The sequence below is a fragment of the Drosophila persimilis genome, unplaced genomic scaffold (genome assembly GCF_003286085.1).
Source record: "Drosophila persimilis strain 14011-0111.01,24,50 unplaced genomic scaffold, DperRS2 tig00000868-arrow-arrow-pilon, whole genome shotgun sequence".
Classification (NCBI taxonomy): Eukaryota; Metazoa; Arthropoda; class Insecta; order Diptera; family Drosophilidae; genus Drosophila; species Drosophila persimilis.
Window position 1 is genome coordinate 468,400 of NW_020825365.1, and position 24,595 is coordinate 492,994.

The 24,595-nt window shown below is 47.9% G+C and overlaps 3 protein-coding genes across 3 annotated transcripts; 2 read left to right on the top strand and 1 right to left on the bottom strand.

Annotated features, from left to right (window-relative positions):
• On the top strand, positions 1-4,279 carry LOC6603023 (ubiquitin-protein ligase E3B). Its single transcript, XM_002028008.2, has 7 exons — positions 1-360; positions 425-914; positions 972-1,352; positions 1,412-2,049; positions 2,112-2,230; positions 2,293-3,470; positions 3,533-4,279. The coding sequence occupies exons 1-7, from the start codon at positions 200-202 to the stop codon at positions 3,815-3,817; spliced, it is 3,252 nt and encodes a 1,083-aa protein (XP_002028044.1). The 5' UTR covers positions 1-199; the 3' UTR covers positions 3,818-4,279.
• Positions 4,280-6,390: 2,111 nt separating this feature from the next.
• Positions 6,391-8,275, top strand: LOC6603022 (T-box transcription factor TBX6). The gene is made up of 5 exons (XM_002028007.2): positions 6,391-6,588; positions 6,655-6,820; positions 6,982-7,249; positions 7,313-7,450; positions 7,530-8,275. Exons 1-5 carry the CDS (start codon positions 6,498-6,500, stop codon positions 8,133-8,135), a joined length of 1,269 nt encoding a protein of 422 aa, XP_002028043.1. The 5' UTR covers positions 6,391-6,497; the 3' UTR covers positions 8,136-8,275.
• Positions 8,276-13,400: 5,125 nt separating this feature from the next.
• Positions 13,401-21,573, bottom strand: LOC6603021 (T-box-containing protein TBX6L). Its single transcript, XM_002028006.2, has 6 exons — positions 21,556-21,573; positions 19,021-19,151; positions 18,362-18,518; positions 15,137-15,404; positions 14,903-15,040; positions 13,401-14,255 (listed from the first exon to the last, which is right to left on the bottom strand). Exons 2-6 carry the CDS (start codon positions 19,109-19,111, stop codon positions 13,449-13,451), a joined length of 1,461 nt encoding a protein of 486 aa, XP_002028042.1. The 5' UTR covers positions 19,112-19,151; positions 21,556-21,573; the 3' UTR covers positions 13,401-13,448.
• Between the last annotated feature and the right edge of the window lie 3,022 nt (positions 21,574-24,595).

A 24,595-nucleotide genomic window follows, 5' to 3' on the forward strand; every position in this document is an offset into this window, starting at 1 on the left:
AAATTTTACTTCTAATGTGGGCTGCATAATGAAAAAGGCACCAAAACATTATGAGCAACAGCTTTGGCACACACAGCAGTACATGCAAGTTCTACATACCGTAATAAACCACTAGCACCGCGAAAATCCCAACGAAACGCACACAAACACAACAAAAGAACATTTCCATTGCGCTGTAGCAGTATCGACAGCGAAAAGAATGTTTGCCCAAACGGAATCGCAGAAGACGAGCTTCCTTGAGCAGACTAAGGCGGCCAGGGAGGAGCGGGCGCTGGAGAAGCGCCGTGAGTCGGCCGCCATCCTGCTGCAGTCTACACTCAAAGGATATGCGTCGCGCCGGAAATATCAGAAGCGTATCATGTAAACCCTTGTCCCATCCCATTGCCACGCTCTTCTATACATACCCCCTTCACCTTCTTTGTAGCAACGATTTTGATGCGGTATTTGTGCCCGGACAGGATGAGAAAGATACGGAACTGGAGCTGACTGCCGTTAATGTGTATCCTTTGCTCCGTCGGTATCTCACGCAAATCAAATTGGACAAGAAGAATATGAAAGCACGCGAGCGTCTGGAGATCATCTGCCGCTACGTTAACAAAGCCATGGAGGCGGAAAATACAAGGCTCTCGTACGCGGCCCTCTGCCTGCACAAGGAGCGGAGTCTACCCTGGATCGCGCACATCAAGATATTGCTAACCAACTGCCTGCTGCTGCTGCCAGAGCTCAAGCCAGAGAATCATGCCGACAGCCTGTCATTGGCCCTCTTCCTCCACACCCTGATTGTGTTTACTTCGCCAAAGTCATGGGCCATACTGCGGAATGCCACATTTGGAGGCCTCCAGCCTGCCATGCAAAAGGTCTGCTGCAACATTCAGGGGCACCTGGTGCAACACGGTTTCTACAAAACCATGCGGGTGAGTAGTCTTATAAACTTATCCGCTATAGAAGTATTTGAAATGTCCGTCCTTTAGCTGGTTCTGCTGCGGGGCACGGCACGCGAGGAATTGTCCGTGAAATCTGTCACCCTTGTGGCCATTATCACGCTCTGTCTCCGCCCGCTGATCGACGGAGACTACAGTCGCAACCTGTTGAGCCAGTTTCTATCGGAGATTGTCTCTGTGCCGGCTCTAGTCTATCACTTGAACCAAAGCGTGCCCCAGTGCATAGAACAGTTGTCGTCCATGGGTCTGCTGAAGAAGGCATTGAGCATCTCCGAAGACTTCCAATGGTTCGAGGAGTTCGGCGCCAGTATGCCGGGAACCAAATCCTTGGCGTTCTTGGGAAACATTGTCAACTTGTTCAACATTGATGGCCAAGCGGAGGCCAAAGTGCTGGCCTATCCATTACTGATTGTAAGTTGGATGCAATCACATTTGACTTCGTGCGCTCTTACACTCTTTCTGTTGCATAGGAAACCACCACAACGCTGCTGGAACTGATACCGAACACGGTGACCACCAAAGGAGTATTCACGCAATGGCACGAGTTGCTTGGCTGGCATACACCCGGTACGGAGCCCGCACAAAATCAGAATGTGTCGTTGATCAAAAAGCAATTTCATATGCTGTGGGATAGCCGCTGCATCAAGGTGCTACTGGGTGATTTCCTGAAGGACATTAATGTGAACTATGAGCGCATTGAGTTCCAGTCTCCCCAGCAGCCCTCCACATCGAATCTGCTGCGACGCGCCCTAGAACGCAGCTCCAATTGCGGTGTCACTCTCATTGGCGGCGGCACGGCCAGCAAGCAGAGCAAACAGGCCAAACAGCCGTGGCGGAAGCTGGACAGTGCCGATGTGGTGCAGGTGTCGCGCATTTGCGGCATGTACTATGCGGCTCTCAGCACGCTCTCCCAAATGAAGCTGGACATTTTAACGGGAATATGCTACAACGACAATGTTCTCTACGACATCTGGCTGATGCTGACGTCGCTGGGTCCGAATTGCGGAATGAAGGAGTATCTGGATCTACTGAAGAGCGAGACCAGCCTCCAGAAGCCGCAGACAGCAATGCTGATGCTATTCTGCGACTGCATGACACACTATGTTACGTGAGTAGATCTACAATGCCTGATTCCTCATCCGTGGCTATATATTTCCGTTTTTTTTTTAGAATTCTCGACGAGTATGAGATGTACACGGAGCAGAATCCCTTTAGGCTAAACGATTATGTCATGCTGACCTACTTTCTGAACAATATGCTGTACAAGTTGATTAACGATAACATTTTGTGTGAGTTTGCATTTAATCATCGCCGTATTCCAGACACTTATCCCCTCTCCATCTTTTTAAAGGCGCCAAGAACATTGTTCAGAATCCAGTATTTCTCTCGCTTCACACTCTCCTGCTCTGTCTCTATCGTCGCGACTGTCGGCGACCGTTTACGCCGACTAATCATTGGCTCATACCGGAAGTAAAGCCTTCGACGTTCATCAACGATTTGGAGAAGGCCAAGCGGAATGCCATGCTGCTGCTGGCCAAGATGCCGCACATTATTCCTCACGATGATCGCGTCAAGCTGTTCCGCAAATTCGTGCAGAACGAAAAGGCTGTGATGGGGCTGACGGAGAGCGCCTGTGCCTCGCCTCGCTCAGCGCTGATCGTCATCCATCGGGAGCGTATTGTAGAGGATGGTTACCGCCAGCTGGCCGCCCAGCCCACGCAAGCTCTCAAGGGCGTCATCCGAGTGCGCTTTATCAATCAGCAGGGACTACACGAGGCGGGCATCGACCAAGACGGTGTGTTCAAGGAGTTCCTGGAGGAGACCATCAAGAAGGTGTTCGATCCATCGCTGAATCTTTTCAAAACCACCTCGGATCAACGATTGTATCCATCGCCGATCTCCTACGTGCAGGACAATCACCTGCAGCTCTTTGAGTTTGTCGGCCGAATGCTGGGCAAGGCCGTCTACGAGGGCATCGTGGTGGATGTCCCCTTCGCCTCGTTCTTCCTCTCCCAGCTGCTGGGGCAGACGCAGCAGGCCCTCTACTCCTGCATGGATGAGCTGCCCTCGCTGGACGCTGAACTCTATCGCAGCCTCACCTTCATCAAGCACTACAAGCAGGATGTGGCTGAGCTGAATCTGACCTTCTCCGTGGATCAGGATGTGATGGGCAAGATCGTCACCCACGAACTGCATCCCGGCGGCAAGGGGCGTGTGGTCAACGATCACAACAAACTGGTCTACATCCACTACATGGCCTACTTCCACATGAACACGCAGATACGCGAGCAGACACAGGCCTTCAATCGAGGCTTCCGCAGCATTGTCAATCCCGAGTGGCTGTCACTCTTCTCGCCACCGGAGCTGCAGCGTCTCATCTCGGGCGATACGGCGCCATTGGATTTGAGGGATTTGCGCAAGCATACGCAGTATTATGGCGGATTTCATGATTCTCACCGCGTGGTTGGCTGGCTCTGGGATATTCTGGGAAAGGACTTTACAGAAGAAGAGCGCAAGCTTTTCCTAAAGGTGAGTACCGGAAAGAAGATCATGTCTAAGGCCATCTCCTTAATGCATATTCTTTTTGACAGTTTGTTACCAGCTGCTCAAAACCACCGCTTTTGGGCTTTGCCCACCTTGAGCCGCCCTTCTCCATCCGCTGTGTGGAGGTGGGCGACGACGAGGACACTGGCGACACCATAGGTAGTGTGATACGCGGCTTCTTCACCATACGCAAGAAGGATCCGCTCAACAGACTGCCCACCTCGTCGACCTGCTTTAATCTGCTAAAGCTACCGAACTACCAGAAAAAGTCGACGCTGCGGGACAAACTTCGCTATGCCGTCAGCAGCAACACGGGCTTCGAGCTGTCGTAAGTTGGCTGTCAGGTGGACTGTCCACATATCAGGGACTGCCGTGCGACAATCTTGTTTAACTGTATTGCACATATTTCTCCCTCCGTGCTTTATTCACATTTTATGTTATCTTTTAAGTATTTCTCGCGGTTGAAGAGCCCTCGGCGTAATATTTTTTTTTTTTTAGTGAAACCTAAATGGTATGTCAAGGATATAAAAAAAGAAAGAAAGAAAGAAACAAATAAATATAAACGTATAGCTGTGATAAAACTATAATAAACTAACGAAGTGTACACAATAACCAAAATACCAATCAATGCTGAATTACAAATACTTCAACTAATATTCGATTTTGGTTGGAAAAGATAAAATGGAGAAGGGGGAAATCTATTAAACTATGGCATAAATGTATTTATATATGTACGAGCATTACATGATACCCAATACACATATGGCTTACGCCAGGAGTTACATTGTAAAACCACAAAACACAAAAAAAAAAAAAAAAAAAAAAACAGCAGCAATAAATCTAAATGTCTGATTCATGTTCAAATTGTAAAGCCGCTACTGTTTATCTGATATTTCCCCTAAGCGCGTTCCCTGAGATAACAAACAAATGGGAAGGGAAGGGAAGAAAAGGAAGCCAAACGGCAGCAATTAGTGCTATCCAAATTTCCCCGGGTTTTTCCGACCCAGCCAGTGAATGAAAATGAAATGGAAATGCAATGAAATGAAGACGAGTCCACGCGGGCTAATGACACAAATCCGTCTGGCGATGGGACTGGGATTGAAACTTGGCTCCTGGTCATCCACTAATTGTCTGAGTCACACTGAAGGAAACACAGGACGCAAGGGTCGAATGATGCACTTAGGCCTTCTATTGGATGAGCTATCCGGAAATATTGCAAAGAGTTTATGCAAAGCTAGCCAAATTACCGGAAATTGCATGTCACGGTCCAGACTGGATGCATTTCGGCTGACTAATGACTTGGGATCGGACCGTAATGCGAAATGCGATCTGGACCAGCGAATGGCTTATGGATAGTCCTTCCTATCTCTCATCCAGCTGACCCGCACTAAATCTGGTTTCTTGAATGTTATTTGACATTTTTATTCGAATAAAAAAATCATTATATTGTTCTTTACGGGTTCCGTTTCTCAAGTGATTTCCTCTTGCGGTTTTTTTTCTGTCGGACCGGTCTCCCTTGAACTGGAACAATGCCAAACAAATTGTAGAACAGACCTACAAAACAGACAATAATCATAACAATAATTTCAAAAATCGGCACAGACGCTAACAGTCGGCGGTCGTCGCACCGTCAGGCCATAAAATGCCATCACTGCGACGACGACTGGCATTGTTCCCGAGCATCAGCATTCCAGGGACAAAGTGTGATGATTTTTATGACTTGCCTGTGAGTTTTTACCGCCACCGCCACCAGGAGCACAACAACAAGCGGCAACAAGTGACTGCTGAGAGACCCATAATATTCAAGTGGCACAGAGGCGACAGTCGCTTGGCGCCAGTCGCATGCGATGTGATGTGATGTCCTCTCTCTGGTGTCCTCGCCTTGGTGCCGGTGCAATTTGTTGTGGCCCGGCATCAAGTACCGTTTAAAGGTTTGATTAGCTCGACTTATCAAGGGCGGATCTCTTTTGTGAGTCCGTCGATAAACGGTAGCGGCGAGATTTCCTTGGATCTAGTACTACAAGTTGCAGCTTGTTCCAGTACGATTTCAGATAAGATAAAATAGCAGCACTCGACCAAATGGGAGCTGATCATGGCAAAGAGATATGGATATCCAACGGATATTAAAGGTTTCCTAAGGCTAAGAAGGTTCTGAGTCGAGTGGGCACTCGAAAATTCTGATGATGAAAAAGGAAAATATCAGAATTGGTACGTAATATTGAAGAACATTCTGTGGTAAGATTTTAAAGGACGTTTTTGAATGTTAAAAAGTCATAGTAAAAATAGTAATCGATGCATTATCATTGACCTCCCCCTATTTGAAATAATTGTAATAATAAAATTAAAATAATGCAATATCCAATGTTTTCTTTTGCAATAGTAGAATTCAATCTTTACAGGCATTCTGATTTGGCCCACATCCAAAGCGTTTTCGTTTTCCATAAATATTACAACCGATTAGGAGGAGGCTACTTCAAAGAGCGCTGCACCCCAATCCCCCATTAATAGTATCAACGGCAATATGGATGCCATGCCCGTGCCCCATCACTGGAGATGGGGGAGATGGAGATTCCATTCCATTCCCCCCACATGAACACACGACCCAAAATGGCGTTCCGGATCGGTTAGAGCGGGACAACGAAACGTTCCAACGACTATCAGCCAATGCCCGCGCTGCAGAGAGGCAGAGGGAGAGCGACAAAGAACGAGGGAGAGCCGACACCAGCACACACCACTTGAGCAGAGGAACAGGTCGAGCAACTATTACTACCTGAAGCTCGACTGAGCGAAGACCGGATTCTGGCAGAATCGAGTCAGTGCGATCGTCGCTGCTGAGAGAAACAGTCTCAATCTTGACAACGTGACGAGCAGTTCTTGTTTCGAGTCGCGCCTCAAATACATACATACATATATTATTGTACGTTTCGGAGTTTAGAAGCAGTTCGATCGATTTGAACCGTCGTTAGAAATTTCGTAACCCCCCTATTCACACTTCGAGGAGATCTATACGAAATGTTGGCCCTGCCAAACATCGCCGATCTGCGCATGCAGCAGCAGATCGCTCACGAGATCTATCGCCACCAGATTATGCAACGTTTGCCTGGTAAGTGGAGCAAGCTCCCCGAATGATTCGCCGACGGCACTATCTAACCCATTCGCTACCTTGCAGATCCCCTGTGCGGCCTTCTGCCTGCCTTTGCTGGGCACTTTGTGCCTCCGCCGCCACCACCTCAGCAACCATCGCTGCCTGGAGTGGAGGCCAAGCTGGAGAACAACGAACTGTGGCAACAGTTCCACAACATCGGCACCGAGATGATTATCACAAAGTGTGGCAGGTTGGTACTATTTGACTGTTTGTTTCTTCATCTTATCTCCAAAAATTGTGACCGACTTTGTCGACTGTGTGGACTTGCCAGAGATTGCGATAAGCCTCCATCTTATCGTCGTGTCAACGTGTCGCTAACTTCCATTTTCTTCTCCTTTGCTTCTCCAACAGACGCATGTTCCCCTCGATGCGGGTCTCGTTGAGTGGACTCGAGGAGGAGGCCAGCTACTGCGTGCTCCTGGAGATGGTACCCATTGGAGACTGCCGCTACAAGTTCTCCGGCTCTCAGTGGGTCCCGGCTGGAGGAGCCGAACCGCAGAGCCCCCAGCGCATGTATCTGCATCCGGAAAGCCCGGCCACTGGCAAGCATTGGCAGTCGCAGGCTCTACTTTTTAGCAAAGTGAAGCTGACCAACAACACCCTGGACAACAACGGACACGTGAGTGGATTTGATTATTCTCAATCTGAATTGGTTGATAATCAAAGCCTCGTTCTCCTACAGATTGTCCTAGCCAGCATGCACAAGTATCAGCCGCGTTTGCATGTTATACGCACCTCTGATCTTGGCCAGATTCCCTGGGCCCCGCAGCAGGCCTTCGTCTTCCCCGAGACGGAGTTCATAGCCGTGACCGCATATCAGGTGTGTACTTGAGAAACCGCTTTTCCATGTGAAAATTGATAACTAATCTTCCACTTTTGTTTACTTTGTTTACCTATAGAACGATCGCATCACCAAGCTGAAAATCGACAACAATCCCTTTGCCAAGGGTTTCCGTGAGTCGGGCCAATCACGGTGCAAGCGCAAGCTAAACGATTCACCGCCTCCACAGCCGGCGGCCACAGCAGGAGGAACCAATGTGGAGCACTCACCATTAGCCAAGCGTCTGCGTTTGGTCGACGATCTGTCGCTGCATCCACAACAGAATGCTGCGCAACTCCAGTCCGACCTTATGCAGCGTCATTATCTGCTGGATACACTGGAGGGAAATTTCTATCTGCCAGCGCCGCCACCGCCACAGCTGACATCCCATGCCATTGAATATGCCAGACACATTGCCTGCTATCCAAGTTGGGCCTACACACCGCCATCGCCAGCCTCCTCCTCCTCCACGTCGTCCTCCTCTTTCAGTGGCGAGTCGGCAGCCGAGGCGGACGCAGACACCTTTGTGGATGTGGTAGGCACTAACACGACAACCACCACCACAACGGGCACGCATGAGTCTGCGGCTTCTGTGGCCGCCGATGCCGATGCCGATGCACAGCCAAAGCCCAAACGGAGCAGCTTCAGCATCTCGGACATATTAGGAACGAGCGTCTCCGTTTAGTCGCCGCCTGCACCCATTTCGGGAGCACATTGTACATTTAATTAGCGTTAGGTTGCCATCGTCATCGTAGTCTCTAAGTTGAATTGTGATATTTTGCAGTTAATTAGGATTTCCAGGTATTTGCCATCAGTATTTATCGTATTTATTATGCAATTTTAATTGTTCAAATGATTTCGTAATGGATTTATTGTCTGTGGCATTTTAATGCGGCATTAATAAAATACACACTATATTCAAAATGGAAGTTGAAAGGAATCGCTTGGCGGTCACTTTTTGTGGGCTGCTGCATATGTGGGGGTCAATGAAGACACATCTCTGGACCTACCTCCGACCTATCTCACCTGAGACCTGAGACATGAGAGCCCGTGCGCACATTTGCATAAATTCCTCAATAATTTCCCATGCCCCATCCTGTTCTTTCAATTCAGAAGTTTGTTGCATGCTTCCATTTGGCTGTCTGCGGAGCCGTACATAATTCTGTCTCATGCAAGCCATTAAAACCTGTTCCAACATCGCCAGACGCCAGACGCCAGCTCCTTGCTCCGCCCTTCGCCCTCTGCCCCCGAAATCCCATTCCAAAAAATCGCAGAGCCGCTCTCCTGGCAACCGCCACAGCAAGAGCAACAGCTATAGAAACAGCCACAGAAACAGCAAGAGCACTACAACAACATGGACATGGCTTATCAGCAGATCAGAGCGAGCCGCATCTTAAACGCTGGCGCCAGCGCCAAGTTAAATGCGCTGATTGAACGCCACGATCGCCAGCAATCCTGGCGAGCAGTCGCTGCCACAGCCACAGCCATAGAACCAGGTTTGGTCCCCCCGGTCCCCCCCCCGTCCTCCGGTCACCCGAGTCCCGTGTAATTGATGTTTTCACATTGTAGTTGTTAGCAACTGTGGCCATTTACATGTGCAATTGTCCGGGTGTCCCTCACACATCTCCATGTTATCAAATGGCCAACGGAAATGAGGCGGTTGCTTTGATGCTGCAGCTACCAGATGCAAGTGTTGGCCGCCAGAGAGACAGAGCCAAAGCCAGAGCCAGAGCCAGATCCAGAGCCCTAGCTCTGGCCGGCGATGATTGGCCAAATAACCAATCTTCGACGGTGGCATTTCATTTCAATTCGCGTTAAGAAGCAATTGTTAAGAGCGCTCCATTGCCATGATCTGCGGGCCAGGATGCTCGTGAGACCCACACACGTAGCAGCAACCTGTTTTTGGTGCTTCAGTGCTCAGTTGGACCAACTCAAACATCTGTTGGGGGCTGCAGGCCATTCATGTTGCCGCTGGAAGTGTTTATGGGCTCCACATTAGCCACACCGCATATTCATGTTAAACGTCGCCAAAAGACTAACGACAACGGTTGGCCCATTGTGTTGTTGCTGCTGCTGCGGGCTTTTGCTGAAATTTATTGAATTCTCATTTGGGGGGAATTCTCATTGGGATCCTCTGGCAGGGCAAAAGAAGAGTTGAAGCCAAAGCAAAGACCAATACGAGTGAGTAGTGTAGTCCATGCTGGAGCTGGCGGTGAGGCAAACGTTCGCATGTCAAAGTCAAATGAGCACCGACCCGAGCTCGGAGATCTTTCAGGCCAGATAAGCCAACTTTTTTTTGTCCCATGCTCCATGCCCCATGCCCCATGCCCCATGCCCGGTTGCTGTTGCTGTGTGTGTGTGTGAGTGTGTGTGTGTATGTGTGCTGCGGCTGCTCTCTTTCGGGCATGTGTAAGTTCCTTGGAAATTAATTTTGTGGCGGCCAAAATCAAAGTCACGGGCAACATTTTTCGCTGGCGACAATTTTATCGGCAGAACAATGAAATCATTTCCAATCCCTATTCTCTGAGCTACGCTGGCGATATTATGTCTTCGGCGCCATCTGACAGTCGCTGATTTTTGGTAGCTTTAATTTTTCTGCTCGGTCTTTCAGCCTTTATTGAAAATGAAAACTTACAAATATTATGTTTGTATGTACTTTTTGTAATAATAAATGGTAGTATCCCCAGTACGAACGCCTTTGCGAATGGCCTAGTGGTTGGGATCATTCATAACTCGTAAGGCGCTTAGATTATAGCCAGCAGGAAAGACAAGTCATTCCTTTGGACATGGTTGTAGTGGTATATTTTTGAACGGCGATACATATTCCTCCTCCACACGCTTGGCCTGATGAAAATAGGCATTCACGACCAAGTCAAATTGTTTACGAGGCAACATAATGCATTTAGGCTCAATTTGCTGGAACTCCAACCAGTTCCTAGTGTAAAAAATCTTTAGCTTGGCCTCAATATCGATCCACACTGAATACCTCAGCAATGGCCAACACATACATACATATGTATGGCACTGGAGACAATTTTCGGGGCTTGTTTATCGTCGAATCCAGCTGCCAATTCTGAAATTTGTTTGTTTTTTACACGTTCTCGGATGGATTTTGATTAACTTACAATTATCTGATTATCTTCACAGCTAGAGTGGGTCACACACGACGACCAAGCGTCTAAGTAGCCACACAGCTTTCTCCCACTGAAGAAGTAATCGAACTTGTCGTCTTTTTCGGAAATCTTTGCGCAAAATTATTGCGAGACGCCAATTAAAGAGACGCAAGATGAGCGTCATTATGCTCTGTCATTCGCTTTCAGCGTTGCATCGGATGGCAGCCTAATTAAAATAATGTGTTATCTACGCATTAGTTGGCAGCTCTCAGTAGAGGGCGCGCAGTAATTTGAATTTGAATTGAAACTAGATTCTCGTGGTTTCGTGCAATTAAAATGGCAAAGCAAAACATAATGCTGCTGCATATTGCACTCAATAGAATTGTAAACAATACTCCCTCCTCCTCCCTCCCTCCTCAAGGGGATGCCTACTTGACGACGGCCACTGTGCATTGTTCGGTTGTAATTGTTCCCTTCCCCCAATGCCAAGGCGTACGAGTTTGTTCAAACTGATCCTCAGATTTACATAGATCTTGTGAACATATGGACTGTGGAATGGTTAAATAGAGTACTATAGTTGGCCTGCTTATGTGGGTGATTTTCATTATCCTCTAATTGTTTGTGCCATTGTTCACGCGATAGGTTTGAGAAATTACACGCTTTGTTAATTGTACCATCCCTGAAGAGACGTCCCATAGCCCATAGCCCATAGCCCATAGCCCATAGCCCATAGCCCATAGCCCATAGCCCATAGCCCATAGCCCATAACCCAAAGCCCATAACCCAGATCCCAGCCCACATGTGAGCCCATTTGCATAAACTGCTCGGTCGTCCTTTGTCCTTCCCTTTCTTTCTTTTATTTTCGTTTCGTTTCCCTTCAATTTCTTTTTCCCTGGTGGGTTTTCTCTGCTCTAGTTTAAAACCCTGGCTTAGGCGAAAAACACTTGAGTTCGCTCTCAGCCTGGCCGGTTCGTTGGTCCGTTTGTCCGTTGGTCAGTGCCTGGTGTATCCGCTCTCATCCGTTTATGGCTTGGCCCCGGCGACACAGAAACCTTTCTTTGCCACGCTTTGTTGCATTCTCCTCCCGACCAATATATTTGCATGGCCAACAATAAGAACTCAAGTACCGATGCATTGTTCCCTGTCCCGTCCTGTGTTTGCCTAACGCCGGGCGCAGGCTCAAGCTTGGCCCACAGACCTATGACTAGGGATTGAACTGCCGCTCGTTGCACTTGGTTTGGATTTTTGCTTCCTTCCTTCCCCTAAATCCCTTAAATGAATCAACCAGCACAGGTCTCTATCTTTTCGTTTGCCTGACGATTGTCTCAGGTCTCAATTTGAAGTGGCAGCCACGCGTGCGCTGCGTAAACGCTTTTCCAACTCATTAGCACCATAGATCCACTCCTCCATCTACACTAGCACTGGCACCAGCACAGGCACCAGAGAGAACTAATTAACTTTCGTATAGGCAACAGTTTCACCCCGTTTTTCGGGGCCCCCCAATTCTGTTTACCCAACAGAAATGTGCTGCTCGACAAAGTGTATCTAATTTCATAACAACAAAAAGAGGCAGCAGCAGCAGCAGGGGCAGCAACAAATGTGGCAGCGTAAAAAGCAACAGCCATAATGCATTAATTATCCAAAGACCTGCGACATCTGCCAGGGTTGGATCGGATCGGATGCGATGGGATGGGGGGACAGCCATTTAATGAGGAATTCAATGCACTTACAACCTTGTGCATGTCAACACACATACGTATGTACACACAGGGGCACACACGGCCGACATCTGTCACCCGTTCGGTCGCTCCGTCACTCCGTCCATCCTCTATAAAACCGCACCCGTCTCCCCAGAGGAACAGACTTCCCAAAACGGGGACAAGCAGAAAGACAACAAACAGAACAGCAACAATTTCAAATCGATTTTGTGGTAAATTGATTCGGTTATGTTTCTTTTTTCAATGGCTGGGCGGGCGGAGACAGAGACGGAGGCAACTGCGTCTGCACACGCCTCCATGGCATCCCTCTCTCCAGTCAGGGCGTCTCCAGCGCATCGTCGAGACGTGGGTGGTGACGCATGTCATCGTGAACTTCATCATTGGCTCTGTTCTGGACGGAGATCTGCGGGCAGCAGCAGCAACCATACACTAGCAGTCGGCAGCTTACATAACAAGTTGTCTTGTATCGTAGAATTTTTTTTGGCTTCGTCTCAGTCTCTGCCCATTTCATAAATATGTACATAGTTCCGAAACGCTATGGGTCTCTGGGGTAGCATCAGAGAGAGCGAGCGAGAGCTAGAGAGGGCTGCAACCGAATTTCATGCCTTGTCGAGCTATTTAATTGCAAACAAATTATGTTCTGTCCAGGCACATCTGAGCCAGTACTAGTCCCAGTCCCATCCCATCTCTTCTGTGTGGCTAATGGATGCGAAGGCTGCGACTGTTCCTCGGCTGATGATGTTGTTGAAATTCGAACGTTTATCTTGTTAATTGGTTGGGATTAATGTCTAGCGGAAGTTGTGATTGCAACTCTAGAGACGCTGCACGCTGCACGCTGCATGCTGCATCCCTAGATGGGATGTAACATGTTCATTTACCTACAGCGGAGTGTGGGCGTAGAGGCTTTAAAGGCCCGAGCCAGCAGCAAGATTTACCTAATGCCATTTTACCTAAAGATCCCGATCGATTAGAATTTCAAAAAGATTTAAAAGGCATTTTCGAGTATTTTTCTTAGAGTAAGTAAGTACGTAAGTAAACAAGTAAGCAAAGCAGTAGTAACTTTATTTTGATACAAAAAAATAAAATTTAAAAAAAATTGAAATTATGATCTAATCAGGCAAGGGTAATATCAGAATTAGTAGCAGGGATCTCATGAGGCATCCTTCTCTAGTTGCCGCCCAAAATGGCGGATATGCTAAAGCCCTTGCTCCTGGTGGAGGGTTCCGGGGGCTGCTCTACAGGCTGTTGCTGCTCCTGCTGCTGCAACGGCGTTGCTGTCGTCTCGCTCCCCACATCCAGTTCCAGGTCATCCGCCCCAGACTCATCCGATGTAGGCTCCCCACCGGAAATGTCCTGCGGCAGTGGCAGAGCAGGAAGTGGGGGAAGAGCAGCTTGCAAAATGGAGGCTGGCGGATACACCGGCATCGCGCCATTGTAGTCGTGAGCACTGCGTCCGAAATACGTGCAGGCCAGGTCCACCAGCGAGGGTCGCAGAAGGGTCTGGAAGTGCTGCATGAAGACGCTGCGATGTTGCCCCAGGCCTGGGGGCGGCGATCCAAGTCCCATGGAGATGGCGCCAGCCACAGACATTGGCACAGGCTCTGGGCCGCCGACGCCGACACCGCCACTACCGTTGCCGTCCAGCGATGAGGATAAGGAGCAGGCGGAACCATTTGATCTCAGTCGCTTAATTTGCGGCCCATCTGATCCGAGATCGCGACTGCTGTTGTCCGATGTAGTTTTTGTTTCGCTGGCTTTTGTTGGTGACATGTCAAGCGATTGGGACTGGGACTGGGACTGGGATTGAGACTGTGGATGTGCTTGTGTCTGTGGCTGTGACAGCGACAGCGACTGATCTTGATCTTCACCGGTTGGCGATGAAGACATCTTGCGTTTGCAGCGCGATTGTCCCGTTTCGCGGAAGCCCTTGGCAAACGGATTGTTGTCGATCTTTAGCTTCGTGATGCGATCGTTCTGTGAAAGGCAAAAGCAAAACGGAGAAATAGTTGACGAGATTGCGTGAAATATGACGATTTCCAGCAGACAGCTATACATAATCTTAAGTAACAGTCTTGCAGATTGTCAATAGCTGGCGTTAAGTAACAAGGCCACTTGACACTTGACACAAGAGCAGCTACAGGACCAGCACCAGCGCCATCTCGTTTCCAGTCAATCTGGAGTGACCCTCCTCGTGACTTGACAACTTTGTGACGATGTTGAGAAGGAGGACGAGGATGAGAAGGAAGACGATCTTGGCGAGGCGATCACGCTAATTAGACGCAGACTGACGACTGGCGTCGCCTGTCAATGGGTCCAGACCTAGACAAAAACACAGCATGGCTAAAATTTACAAGGATGTGGCTATCCAACTTCCTAAAACAACAATCTTGCCTGCCCATCTAACCCTAGCCCCAGACGAGGACGCAGGACGCAGGGTGAAGGGCGTACCATGCTAATTTGAGACGTTGACCAAGTTACCCATGGCGTGAGCGATCGCTCCTCGTTTGCCGAAAATTAACCAATTAGTGTGTGGTGCAGTCACTGCTCAATGTATTGGCAAGAAACAGAAACCCATAGGGAGAGTGAATGGGGGTTGGGAACTTCGGAGCTTGGCCACTTACCTGATACGCTGTCACGGCCACAAACTCGGTCTCGGCAAACACAAAGGCCTGCTGTGGGGCCCAGGGAATCTGCGCCAGATCAGCGGTGCGTATGACATGCAGACGCGGTTGATACTTGTGCATGCTGGCCAGGACAATCTGTAGGAAAACAGAACAGAACGGAATGGTAGGGGTACAGGGATGATAGGGGATTCATTAGTAACCGGAGAATACTTCAAAGCGCATATCACCTACATGCCCACTGTTGTCCAGGGTATTGTTGGTCAGCTTCACCTTGTTGAAGAGAATGGGCTGAGCTTGCCAGTGGGCGCCTGTGGCCGGGCTGTCCGGATGCAGATACATTCGCTGGGGGCTCTGCGGTTCGGCTCCTCCAGCCGGTACCCACTGGGAGCCGGAGAACTTGTAGCGGGCATCGCCGATGGGCACCATCTCAAGTAGGACGCAATAGTTGGTCTCATCCTCCAAGCCGGAGACGCTCAATCTCATGGAGGGGAACATCCGTCTGAAAAATCCAGGAAAATTGAAACCCATGTTTATTGAACAAACTCAAATAAAGTCATGGTAGATCGACAAAAGGAGCCCGGTCCCTGTCCCTTTCCCTATTCCGAAAAGTGCGTGGGCGTTACAAATATTTAATTGTGAGTTTTTCCATTCCATGCGCCATGTAATTAGCCCAAACCAAATAGAGAGCGGGAGAGGGATCCGCTTCTTCGCGGTCTGGTTTGCTCTGTGCTAACAAGGATCCGATCCGATCCGATCCGATGCCATCCGAGGCCTCTGCTACAGGCACAGCAGGTGGTCACCTGGCTCACGGCTCTTGGCGCCAGTTCAAAAAAATAAATAAATAAAAATAAAGAAAGATGCAGAAGAAACTGTTTGTCCGATGCTCATATCTGCGATATTCTGGCTGCCTAGAGAGTTGTTTCGTGTTTTTGGCAATGATTTTTATATTTTTTTCGGGCCGATGATTAATTAATTGAACTCGACTGCGCTTTGCTTTGGTTTGCTTTGCTTACATTTATTTTTAATGCTGGCTGCCTTTCTGTTTCTGTTTCAGTTTCTGGTTTGTTTGTCTCGAATTCCATTAGACCACAAAGAGCCCAGAATATTTCGACATTCGTGTGGTTTAGAATTTCATTTTCAATTTGGCTCTGCTCGGCCTACGATCTCTGCTTGGGTTTCTGGGTCTGGGTCTGGTCTGGTCTGTGTTTTTGGCAACTGTCCGAGCTGTCCGGTGAATTCTTTTGGACAAACGATTTGTTAAGATCGATATCTTTGGCGCGTCTGCGCATAATTAGCAGGCAGAGAAGCGGAGCGAGATGCAAGATTTGAGTGAGGGGCATGCTGAACATTTGACGGCATTCGGTTTAGCGCTTGTGCAGGTGCAGGGGAAAAAAATGACGGTTTGTGGAATCGGGACTCCACTTGGGAAGTCTCACTTGAAGGATGAACACGTTGGTTACCCTATAATTCTCTAAGAGATGTTCCATCTGCTGCATTTACCCATACACACTCCGCGTAAAAGCATCGTGACGAAGTCATTTCATTTCCTCTCTATCGTACGTAAAACGATACGCTTTGTTCTATCTAAGTTGAATGGCCGTCTGCGCTTTTACCACCCAAACAGATCGAATGGTTCAAGCGGCAAGAGAGGCCTCGACAAGCAACTAATTAGTTTTTATGAGCGCCACTTGGCATAGGCCTAGTCTAGGCCGAGCATGGGATTTGAATTCGGATTCGGATTGGGTACTGGGCCACTGGGTACTGGGCAGACGGTGGCACTCTGGCGCCTAGTCATTAAAAATTCAAATCGATTGCATGAAAGAGGAGATGCGAGAGCGAGAGCTCCGTTGAAGATTCGGGGACGGGACTGCATTTCACATAAAACATTTTTGTTGAGCATAAAAAGTATTTAATACGCAGACACTATGAATAATTCATGGCATATATGTATGTATGTATTCTAAAGCAAGGGAGGGAGTGAAAAGAGTTTGGAAAGAGTTTTGGCTAGTAAGCGAGCACTCGAGCACTCTTTGGTGGAACCCAAAAGTTTATGTTAATGTTTTGGGAGCCCTTTCGATCGGTCATCATCATCATCATCATCATCGTCATCATCATCGTGGAGTCACAGTTGTGGTCTGGGGTCGGTCTGCTGTTGCTGTTATCGCCAGTTGGGCATCTTCCCGAGAGGGCCAAGTGTGAAATTGCTCGTATCTGTCGACAAGCTGTGGTCATTGTCATTGCCGATGCCAAAGCGGCGTGCGCTTGGCTCGCATATCCGACAGATACGTATTCACAGATACAGATACCATATACAGATGCACGAATGCACGAAGCGGAGTAAAGCATAGGGACGGGAACCTGTACATATTTCGGGTAGAGTCTCTGTTCAGGTTGTCTGCAGACAGGCGCCACAATAAATACGCTAAAAGCAACAAAGATGACAACAAAGTATCCTTGACGCAAAGATTTATGCCAGTCGAGCATGTCCGTCCGTCGAGTGCGCTCCTGCTATCCTGCCGTCCCACTGTCCGACTGTCCGTATCCAAAAGAAACGCCGACGACCGACAGGACGTCCCACTGCTTTCAGCGTCCATAGACGGCCTATAATAAATTAAGATGACGCCACTTTACGCACATTCGAACAAGTGGCGGACACTTTTAGGTAGTCGTCCTCCAATTCGTGTATCTAGATACACGATCAAATATCTCTAGGCGGCTGCGCTATGGCTTTGATTCTCGATACCCGATGCTAGATGATCGTTGTTCGATGCCATTCCCCTCTCCCCTATCCTCTCTCTTCTCCCATTTTCGTATCTTCAATCTGGACACGCAAAGTGGCATTGGACTTGTACATTTTACGCCTCATGCGATAGCCCAAAAAGTGCATTATGCACATTTTGGCTGTGGTACAGGCCTCAGCTCAGCAGCAATCAGTACCTGCAATTTCACATCCTGCCAATGCATCCTTCCGCCTTGTTTGCCTGTGAAAATTGTTGTCGCGACACCGCTGTAAACAATTTGCAGGCGCCTGCATCTAATGAGCCTTTAACAGCAGCGCCGTCGACAACGGATGACGGCAATCAATCCGATGAAGACACGGCCGCCGCCGCCGTTGCCGCCGCCGCCAACAACATCCTCTCGAGTAGCCACCAGCTACTTTCCACTCGGTGGATGGCGCACTGGGCTAGGCATGTTTTTGGTTCTTTAAGTGCCCCTTGTGCTTGGTCTTGGTTGGTTGTTTTTCTTTGCCCTGCGTTTCGGGTATTAGTTTTCACGTTCATGCTAATGCATCGCTCGATGCCGATGTTTGTTTCCGATCTCTGCCGTATTCCATTTTAGCTCTATCTTACCCTTCCCCATGTTCACGATTATTTGAGGGTTGTGGATGCCACATTTGGGTTTCATTTGGGTTGCATTTGGGTGTCTTTTGGGATCCCTTTGCATGTATGTACATACCTGCCACTCTTGGTGATGATCATTTCGGTGCCAATTTGATGGAATTGCTTCCACAGATCGTCGTTCTGCAGTGTCATATCCACGCCGGGCAGGGTCACACGCGGTGGCATGATCACGTGGCGTGGCATGTGAATGGGCAGCATGGGGGGAAAGGGATCTGGAATGGTGGAAAAGTGAAGGTTGAATAAGATTAAGGAATCTTCTAATTCTTCATTAAGATCCACAAACCCAAAAAGAACACAAGATAACTCCTTCTGAACGGATCGATTCCAGTTTAAACTCTGGCCACCTTAATACCTTAATGCCTCCAATTAAGGATATAACTTGAAATTTTCCCAAAATGTATCAGCGTAATTAAGTACAAAGAAGTATATGTACATACTTAAGGAGAAACGACGATCCCGCTGTTTAACGATCGGCGGCAACAAGAAAAATGCATTCGATATATAATTTCTGGGCCCCAAGATCAGCAGCCATCACTTTGCCACATTACTCAGCTTTATGATCAGCTAAATCGATCGGTGTGATGGCAGACTGATCGCCAAATGTAACGGCCATTAATGCTGACTGATGGTGCTTAACAGCTTTTGTGGCGAACTCAATACCCGTTACAACGGGTCGGATGAGTGATATATCTGGGATATGGGGACGCTGCTTACCTGGTATTCGCTGCATGATCTGCTGGCGATATATCTCGTGAGCTATGTGCTGCTGCATCCGCAGATCCACCAGCTCGTTCATGGTGATCATGGTGGTGGGTTGTGGTGGCTATAGTATCTTAAAATATACTCTAGTATATATTAACACTTGATGGATCTTCTGTTGTTTAGTTTTTGTCACTTTAGGCACAATGGTTTCACAGTCAAAAAATACCAAAATATATAAAGTACACTGACTAATGACAACATTAGAAAGAGAGTCTGTTTTTAGTCTGGCGGTGGTCTTGTGGTCTTATTATTATTTTTTGGATTGCACGAGACGTCTCTGATTAGCGCTCAAATTTGTGCAAATCACCAGCAATCACAACTGTCTGAGGTCTGAGGTGCGCGTGGGTGTTAATTTGATTTGGCGATGGTGTCAAAGCAGCCATCGAACAGAGCTGCCGCCAAATGAGTAGCCAAAAGTGGGCTATACGAGTACGAGTACGTAATGGTGGACCGTAACCGTATTAAATATATATACTAGATATACGAGATTTATGGATTTGGTTTTGGTTTTGCCGACGGTCGTGTCTTGCGCTCGCCAAGTTCGCATTTCAAATGAACAAGTTCCATTTGCTTGGAGGATCGAGCTCGAAACGAGCTTGACTCGTTTTGAGCCATTGATCGACATAACCATTACCATTACCTGCTCGAAGTCGAAGTCGGACTCTGTCTCTGTCTTCGATTTACTCTGCTCTGCGCCAAGAGCCCCTGCTTCCATTGGCTGTTTCAGACTTTGTCTACATAGCTATCCCGCTCTGTGTTGGCACCTCCATTTTGAACAATTGTCTCGCTCTTCCAGACCAAGTAGCTCCGCCCTCGAAAGTTGAATGGTAAATGCTGTCTCTGTTCGTCTCTCTCTAATTGTGGCTAATTCTGAAGTGCGAAGTTGCACAGTCAGCGGAGGAGGAAGAGCAACATGCTGCTCGTCTGTTTTTTTGGCTGTGTCTGCTTCCCTCCCTCTCTCTCTGTCTCTCTGTCTCTCTCCCTCTGTCCCTCTGTCCCTCTGTCCCTGTGTCGCTTCTCGATCTTGTGTTGCCTTTTTAATTATGATCATCATGATTGAAATTGTTTTTCTCTCTCTGTGTCTGCTTTTTGGCATCATTTTTGTTGTTTTTATACTTTGACCATTTGCAGCCCGATGCCATCATGGTGGTCTGGTCCTCTTGTCGAGCCCCAGCCCGAGCCCGAGCCCGAGCCCGAGCCCAAGCCGTGCAGTGTACATATGTATGAGTGTTATGTATGTACGTAAGTATGTGTTTGTCGATTTGCTGTTCATTTGTTTTATTTGGTTTTTTATTTCGGTTTTGACGCTGCGTCATTCCGGTATTGATATGGCAGCATGTACCCATACCCCATACCATATCCCACGGCTCGATATGGCGTCTCTCTGATGATGTTGCTGCCGTTGCAGGTGGTATCTGGCATCGCACATACTCATGGATTGTCGATCTGACCTTTTAGAGATCTTGACAAAACATTTGTTCGAGCTTCGAAGCGACGGAAGCGCGTGTCGCTACGCTACGGAATATGCTGCTCTGTTGCCTAATTACAAATTTGAAACTAATTAAAACAATTAACTAATTTAATTGAACTTTGACTGAGAGATCAAGCATACGCTATATATGTACATACATATGTGGGGAAGCGGATAAGAAACGTGCTCCCGCGTACTGGGTCTCGTGTTTGTCCCTCTCGATGGGCAAACACTGCCCCTGCCACTTCCGTCGTAAGACTTTGGCGATCAAACAAGAGGGAGGCTCTTATCTGCTATGGCATCACTGCTAAATTCCTGAGGCTCAGGCAGTTATCCAAGCTAATTTACACAGCACTTTCCCGGCCTGACACATCTAACATCCAACGCATTATTTCCATAACCACAGCCACAGCCACAGCCACAGCCAAAGCCACTGGCGATAAGAGAGTGAAATTAATTTACTATTAGCAGAATTGCGTTCTGGCCAAGCCATGTGTTTGCTTGCTCTCCTCTCTCCCTTCTCCCTCCTCCTCTCTCCATTCTCCACTACGTTTTCACATTTGGTCGCGCACATATCCGGTTTGGGTTTGGGCATGATTCGGTTTCGGGATGGTTCTTCCAACAATTAGACATCGATCCTGCAGGGTCTCTGCAAATAGCTGTGCAATTTGTCAGCACCCATCTAATTGGTGCTGCCCCTGCGCCTGCTGTTTGACTAATGCATTTCGGTTAACTTCCGTTCAGTTCCGGATAAATGGGCCTACAGGTAGCCAGGAGACAGAAGATAAAAGCCAGAAGCCAGAAGCCAGACAGACGCAATCCACTCGCTTTAATCAGCATAGAGGAAGAATATCTGGCGGCTATCAGTGTGGAGGAAAGGTGGAGGCAAAAAGCGATTAGGAATCGAATCTCTTCAGTTTTCTGAAGAAAACTTCTTCTATCAGCCAAACATTCCTGTCGTCACAAGGCAATCAAAGAACAGAGAAACAGAAGTAAATAGGAGAACCTTTACTTACATGCACCTGAACTTAACGGAACAGCCTTGAACTGCGTCGCCAATTGTGAAGTGCACCTTAGTGTCGTCTGTCTTTCCACCCAGTTGCGAAATGAGTTAAGATCTCGGATTGGAGTACTTGAGAAGCACGAGCCCTCTTTCTCACACGGCTGTTCAAATTAAAATTAGCATAAATCCACGTCTACCAAAGCAATGTAATTTTCCATGGAAAATATGCCTTACCCTGTGCCGCCATCTCATATCAGCCAGCCCCAGCCAGCACTCATCTGCCATTGACGATCCGCAATTTATTGATTTAAACTTTTAGCTCACATTCAGAGCCGATCGTTCAGTCAGCCAGCCAGCCAGTCAGTCAGTCAGCCAGTCGTACAGTTAGTCGTTCAGTCAGGTTGTTTGAGCAAGCCCTAGCGCCTCCAAAGACGACTATTAACGGGCTGGCACTTGAGAGGGATGTGTACGTGTACTCATGTGTAGTTCCATTGTTGCAACACGACGTCTGGCTGGGGCAATGCAAATCTACTTTTGTATGCAAATTAAGTGACTCAATCAACATTGAAGAAAAACAGCAAAATCATAGACAGCCAGTAGCGGAGCGGAGTGGAGGGTCAACAACAGCAACTGACCCAACAAGAAGGCATCATAATCATGTGTTTCCATGGCAGGCCACTTGACAGCTTTCGATGGTCCCCGACCTGACCAGATCCGACCAGACCCGACCAAAAGCAAGTCAGACATCAGATCCCAGACCCCAGACCTACCCTTTGGACCCTCCTATAATTGAGAGGTGTTTAATCGTGTGTTTCGTTTTTGTTTTTCTGCACATTCATGGCCCCAAAAACGTAATCCTTTTCTTTCCTCCAGCTCCAGCTCCAGCTCCAGCATCAACTCATATTCAAATTCAAGCTACAGCTACAGCTTCTATTCCACTACATTGTCGAACGCTGTTTGCTCTCAAATTATCATAAGTAAATACGACACAAGATGCCAGACCAGACAGAGAGCCAGACCCGAGTCGCTCCACTCTTCTACTCTTCCACTCCTTCCCTGTGGACTGACTGTGGACTGTTTCTACTTTACGCTTTTCAGAACCGACCCGACCCCAACATCTTCAAACTGAAGTGCTAAAGTTGCTGGCGACGCGACGCTCTGAGAGGCGCTTCTGTTGTGTTGTGTAGACCCTTGAGCTATTACAATATTACTATATATTCAAATTTCAAGTGCTACTGGCTGTCCGTTCGGTTTGGGTCTGCTCTCCACATCTGAAGAATCTGCATATTTCCCGAACTATAATATTTGTTTGCCTACCTTCGAAGCTCTCCTCTCATGGAGTTGGCACTTGGCGAAGATGCGTGTTAATGGCATGTGTAATAACAAGATCATGCATTCAAATCTGATTTTCAAAAACAATTGCCAAATAACTACATCCATCATTCAAGGCTTTAACCGCTCTATAAAGATATCTTTAGGTTGGTCTAGTCAAAACAGAGGGCTTGGAGCCCAAAGCAAATCTAGAGAAAAAAGTCATTGGCCAAAACGTTGACATCAAAGACAGTGGCAGAAGATTGCCGACAAAAGAAGAAAATTCCTAGTCCAGTAGTCGGAGATGAGATATACAGAGATACAATATATGCTCGCAGAGAGAAGAGACGAGACGAAACGAAACCATTTCGCCTGATAAAAAAATCCATTATGCGTAACAATTTGACGGCTTCTTTGGCTACCGCTACCTTATTTTCGAGGCGGCCTTCGCCTTTGATTGAGTGACTACGATCTGGTCATAACCGCGGGGTAATGTAATTGTTGTCGCTGGACCATAGGCCAGGGACCATTGACCATGGACCCTGGACCAGTAGCCAGATCAGGGATCGGCTCTGGCCTGAGTGCGCAATTACAATGGCAGTGATAAAGAAGCCACAGATGGGGGAAAAAACGTACAAACCGAAACAGAGAGAGAGAGCGAGCGGAGCGGAGCTCTAGCGCGCTAACGTCAAAGAGGAAATGCCTTAATCTCGTGACAACAATGGGCCTTCCTCTGCCTCTGCCTCTGTCTCTGACTCTGACTCCACCTCCATTATCTAGCCAACCCATGGATACTGGACTCGTAGTGTTGGAAATTTGTTTGTTTGCTAGTCTATAGCGTCACGGAGCCAAATATAGTGCATAGTCCCATAGAGTCGAGTCGGACTGTCTCTGATTCCATTTCTTATTTGAGCATCGCACACTCCATGGATCAGTCTTTGGCCAAGGTTCTAGCTGTACAATCTATCTTTGTATATGTATGTATCTGTTGCTGTATCTGTAGCTGGTGTGTGTACTAATGGCACTAGTCATAGTTGACACTTTATGGTCTGCACTTGTTGTTAGCTCTGCTCTCGGATGATGATTGCTCTCTCGAATGGCGTCAAGACTTTCGCTTTAATGGTGGCAACGCTTCCACGAATCCTAATCAGAAATGATGCATTAGCTGGGGCTTCATTTAAATAAGGAATTCTCTGCCGTCTAGGGCATGGAGTTATCTGGAAAAAGAGAAAATGTACAGCGGGTTAATTGGAATTAAAAAGTGCGCTGGAATGAGAAGAAGATTGAGCTATTACCGAGTGGAATTTATATTAAAAAAAGGGGGGAAAATCTCAAATACCATAGATACATATATGTGCGTAGTATATGGATGTTTTCCCTAAAATATTAGCGGTACTCCTGGAACTTTTGACGCCAAGTCTCCTCAAAAGTTTCCCATTAGCTTTCACTGTTTGGCGCTCGAAATAGTAATCTTCCAAAGGCTGGCAACCGAGTTACATCCGAGATACATGCCCATACACCTCCCTCCGTACCACTGGGCCGAAGCTACCGCCACCACCCCCGTCCCCTGGGCGGACGTGGCAGACGACACGCACACACCCAACGGGGTCGCAAACAAATATGGCGCAAAGTCAAACAATAGGCACGGCCATTACCTAATGGCGGAAAAGCGAGAACAATTTATGCTACCTCTGCAATGGAGCACTACGTATTGTACCAGTGACTATTCCAGGCCATGTGAG

Excerpts from the sequence above, each read along its gene's own strand:
- LOC6603021 (XM_002028006.2), bottom strand. The coding sequence starts at position 19,111 with ATGATCACCATGAACGAGCTGGTGGATCTGCGGATGCAGCAGCACATA. Across the intron at positions 15,041-15,136 it reads CCCTGGACAACAGTGGGCAT|ATTGTCCTGGCCAGCATGCA; the intron begins GTAGGTGATATG and ends GTTTTCCTACAG. Across the intron at positions 14,256-14,902 it reads TGGCCGTGACAGCGTATCAG|AACGATCGCATCACGAAGCT; the intron begins GTAAGTGGCCAA and ends TGCCTTTCACAG.
- LOC6603023 (XM_002028008.2), top strand. The coding sequence starts at position 200 with ATGTTTGCCCAAACGGAATCGCAGAAGACGAGCTTCCTTGAGCAGACT. Across the intron at positions 915-971 it reads GTTTCTACAAAACCATGCGG|CTGGTTCTGCTGCGGGGCAC; the intron begins GTGAGTAGTCTT and ends TCCGTCCTTTAG. Across the intron at positions 2,231-2,292 it reads GATTAACGATAACATTTTGT|GCGCCAAGAACATTGTTCAG; the intron begins GTGAGTTTGCAT and ends ATCTTTTTAAAG.
- LOC6603022 (XM_002028007.2), top strand. The coding sequence starts at position 6,498 with ATGTTGGCCCTGCCAAACATCGCCGATCTGCGCATGCAGCAGCAGATC. Across the intron at positions 7,250-7,312 it reads CCCTGGACAACAACGGACAC|ATTGTCCTAGCCAGCATGCA; the intron begins GTGAGTGGATTT and ends GTTCTCCTACAG. Across the intron at positions 7,451-7,529 it reads TAGCCGTGACCGCATATCAG|AACGATCGCATCACCAAGCT; the intron begins GTGTGTACTTGA and ends GTTTACCTATAG.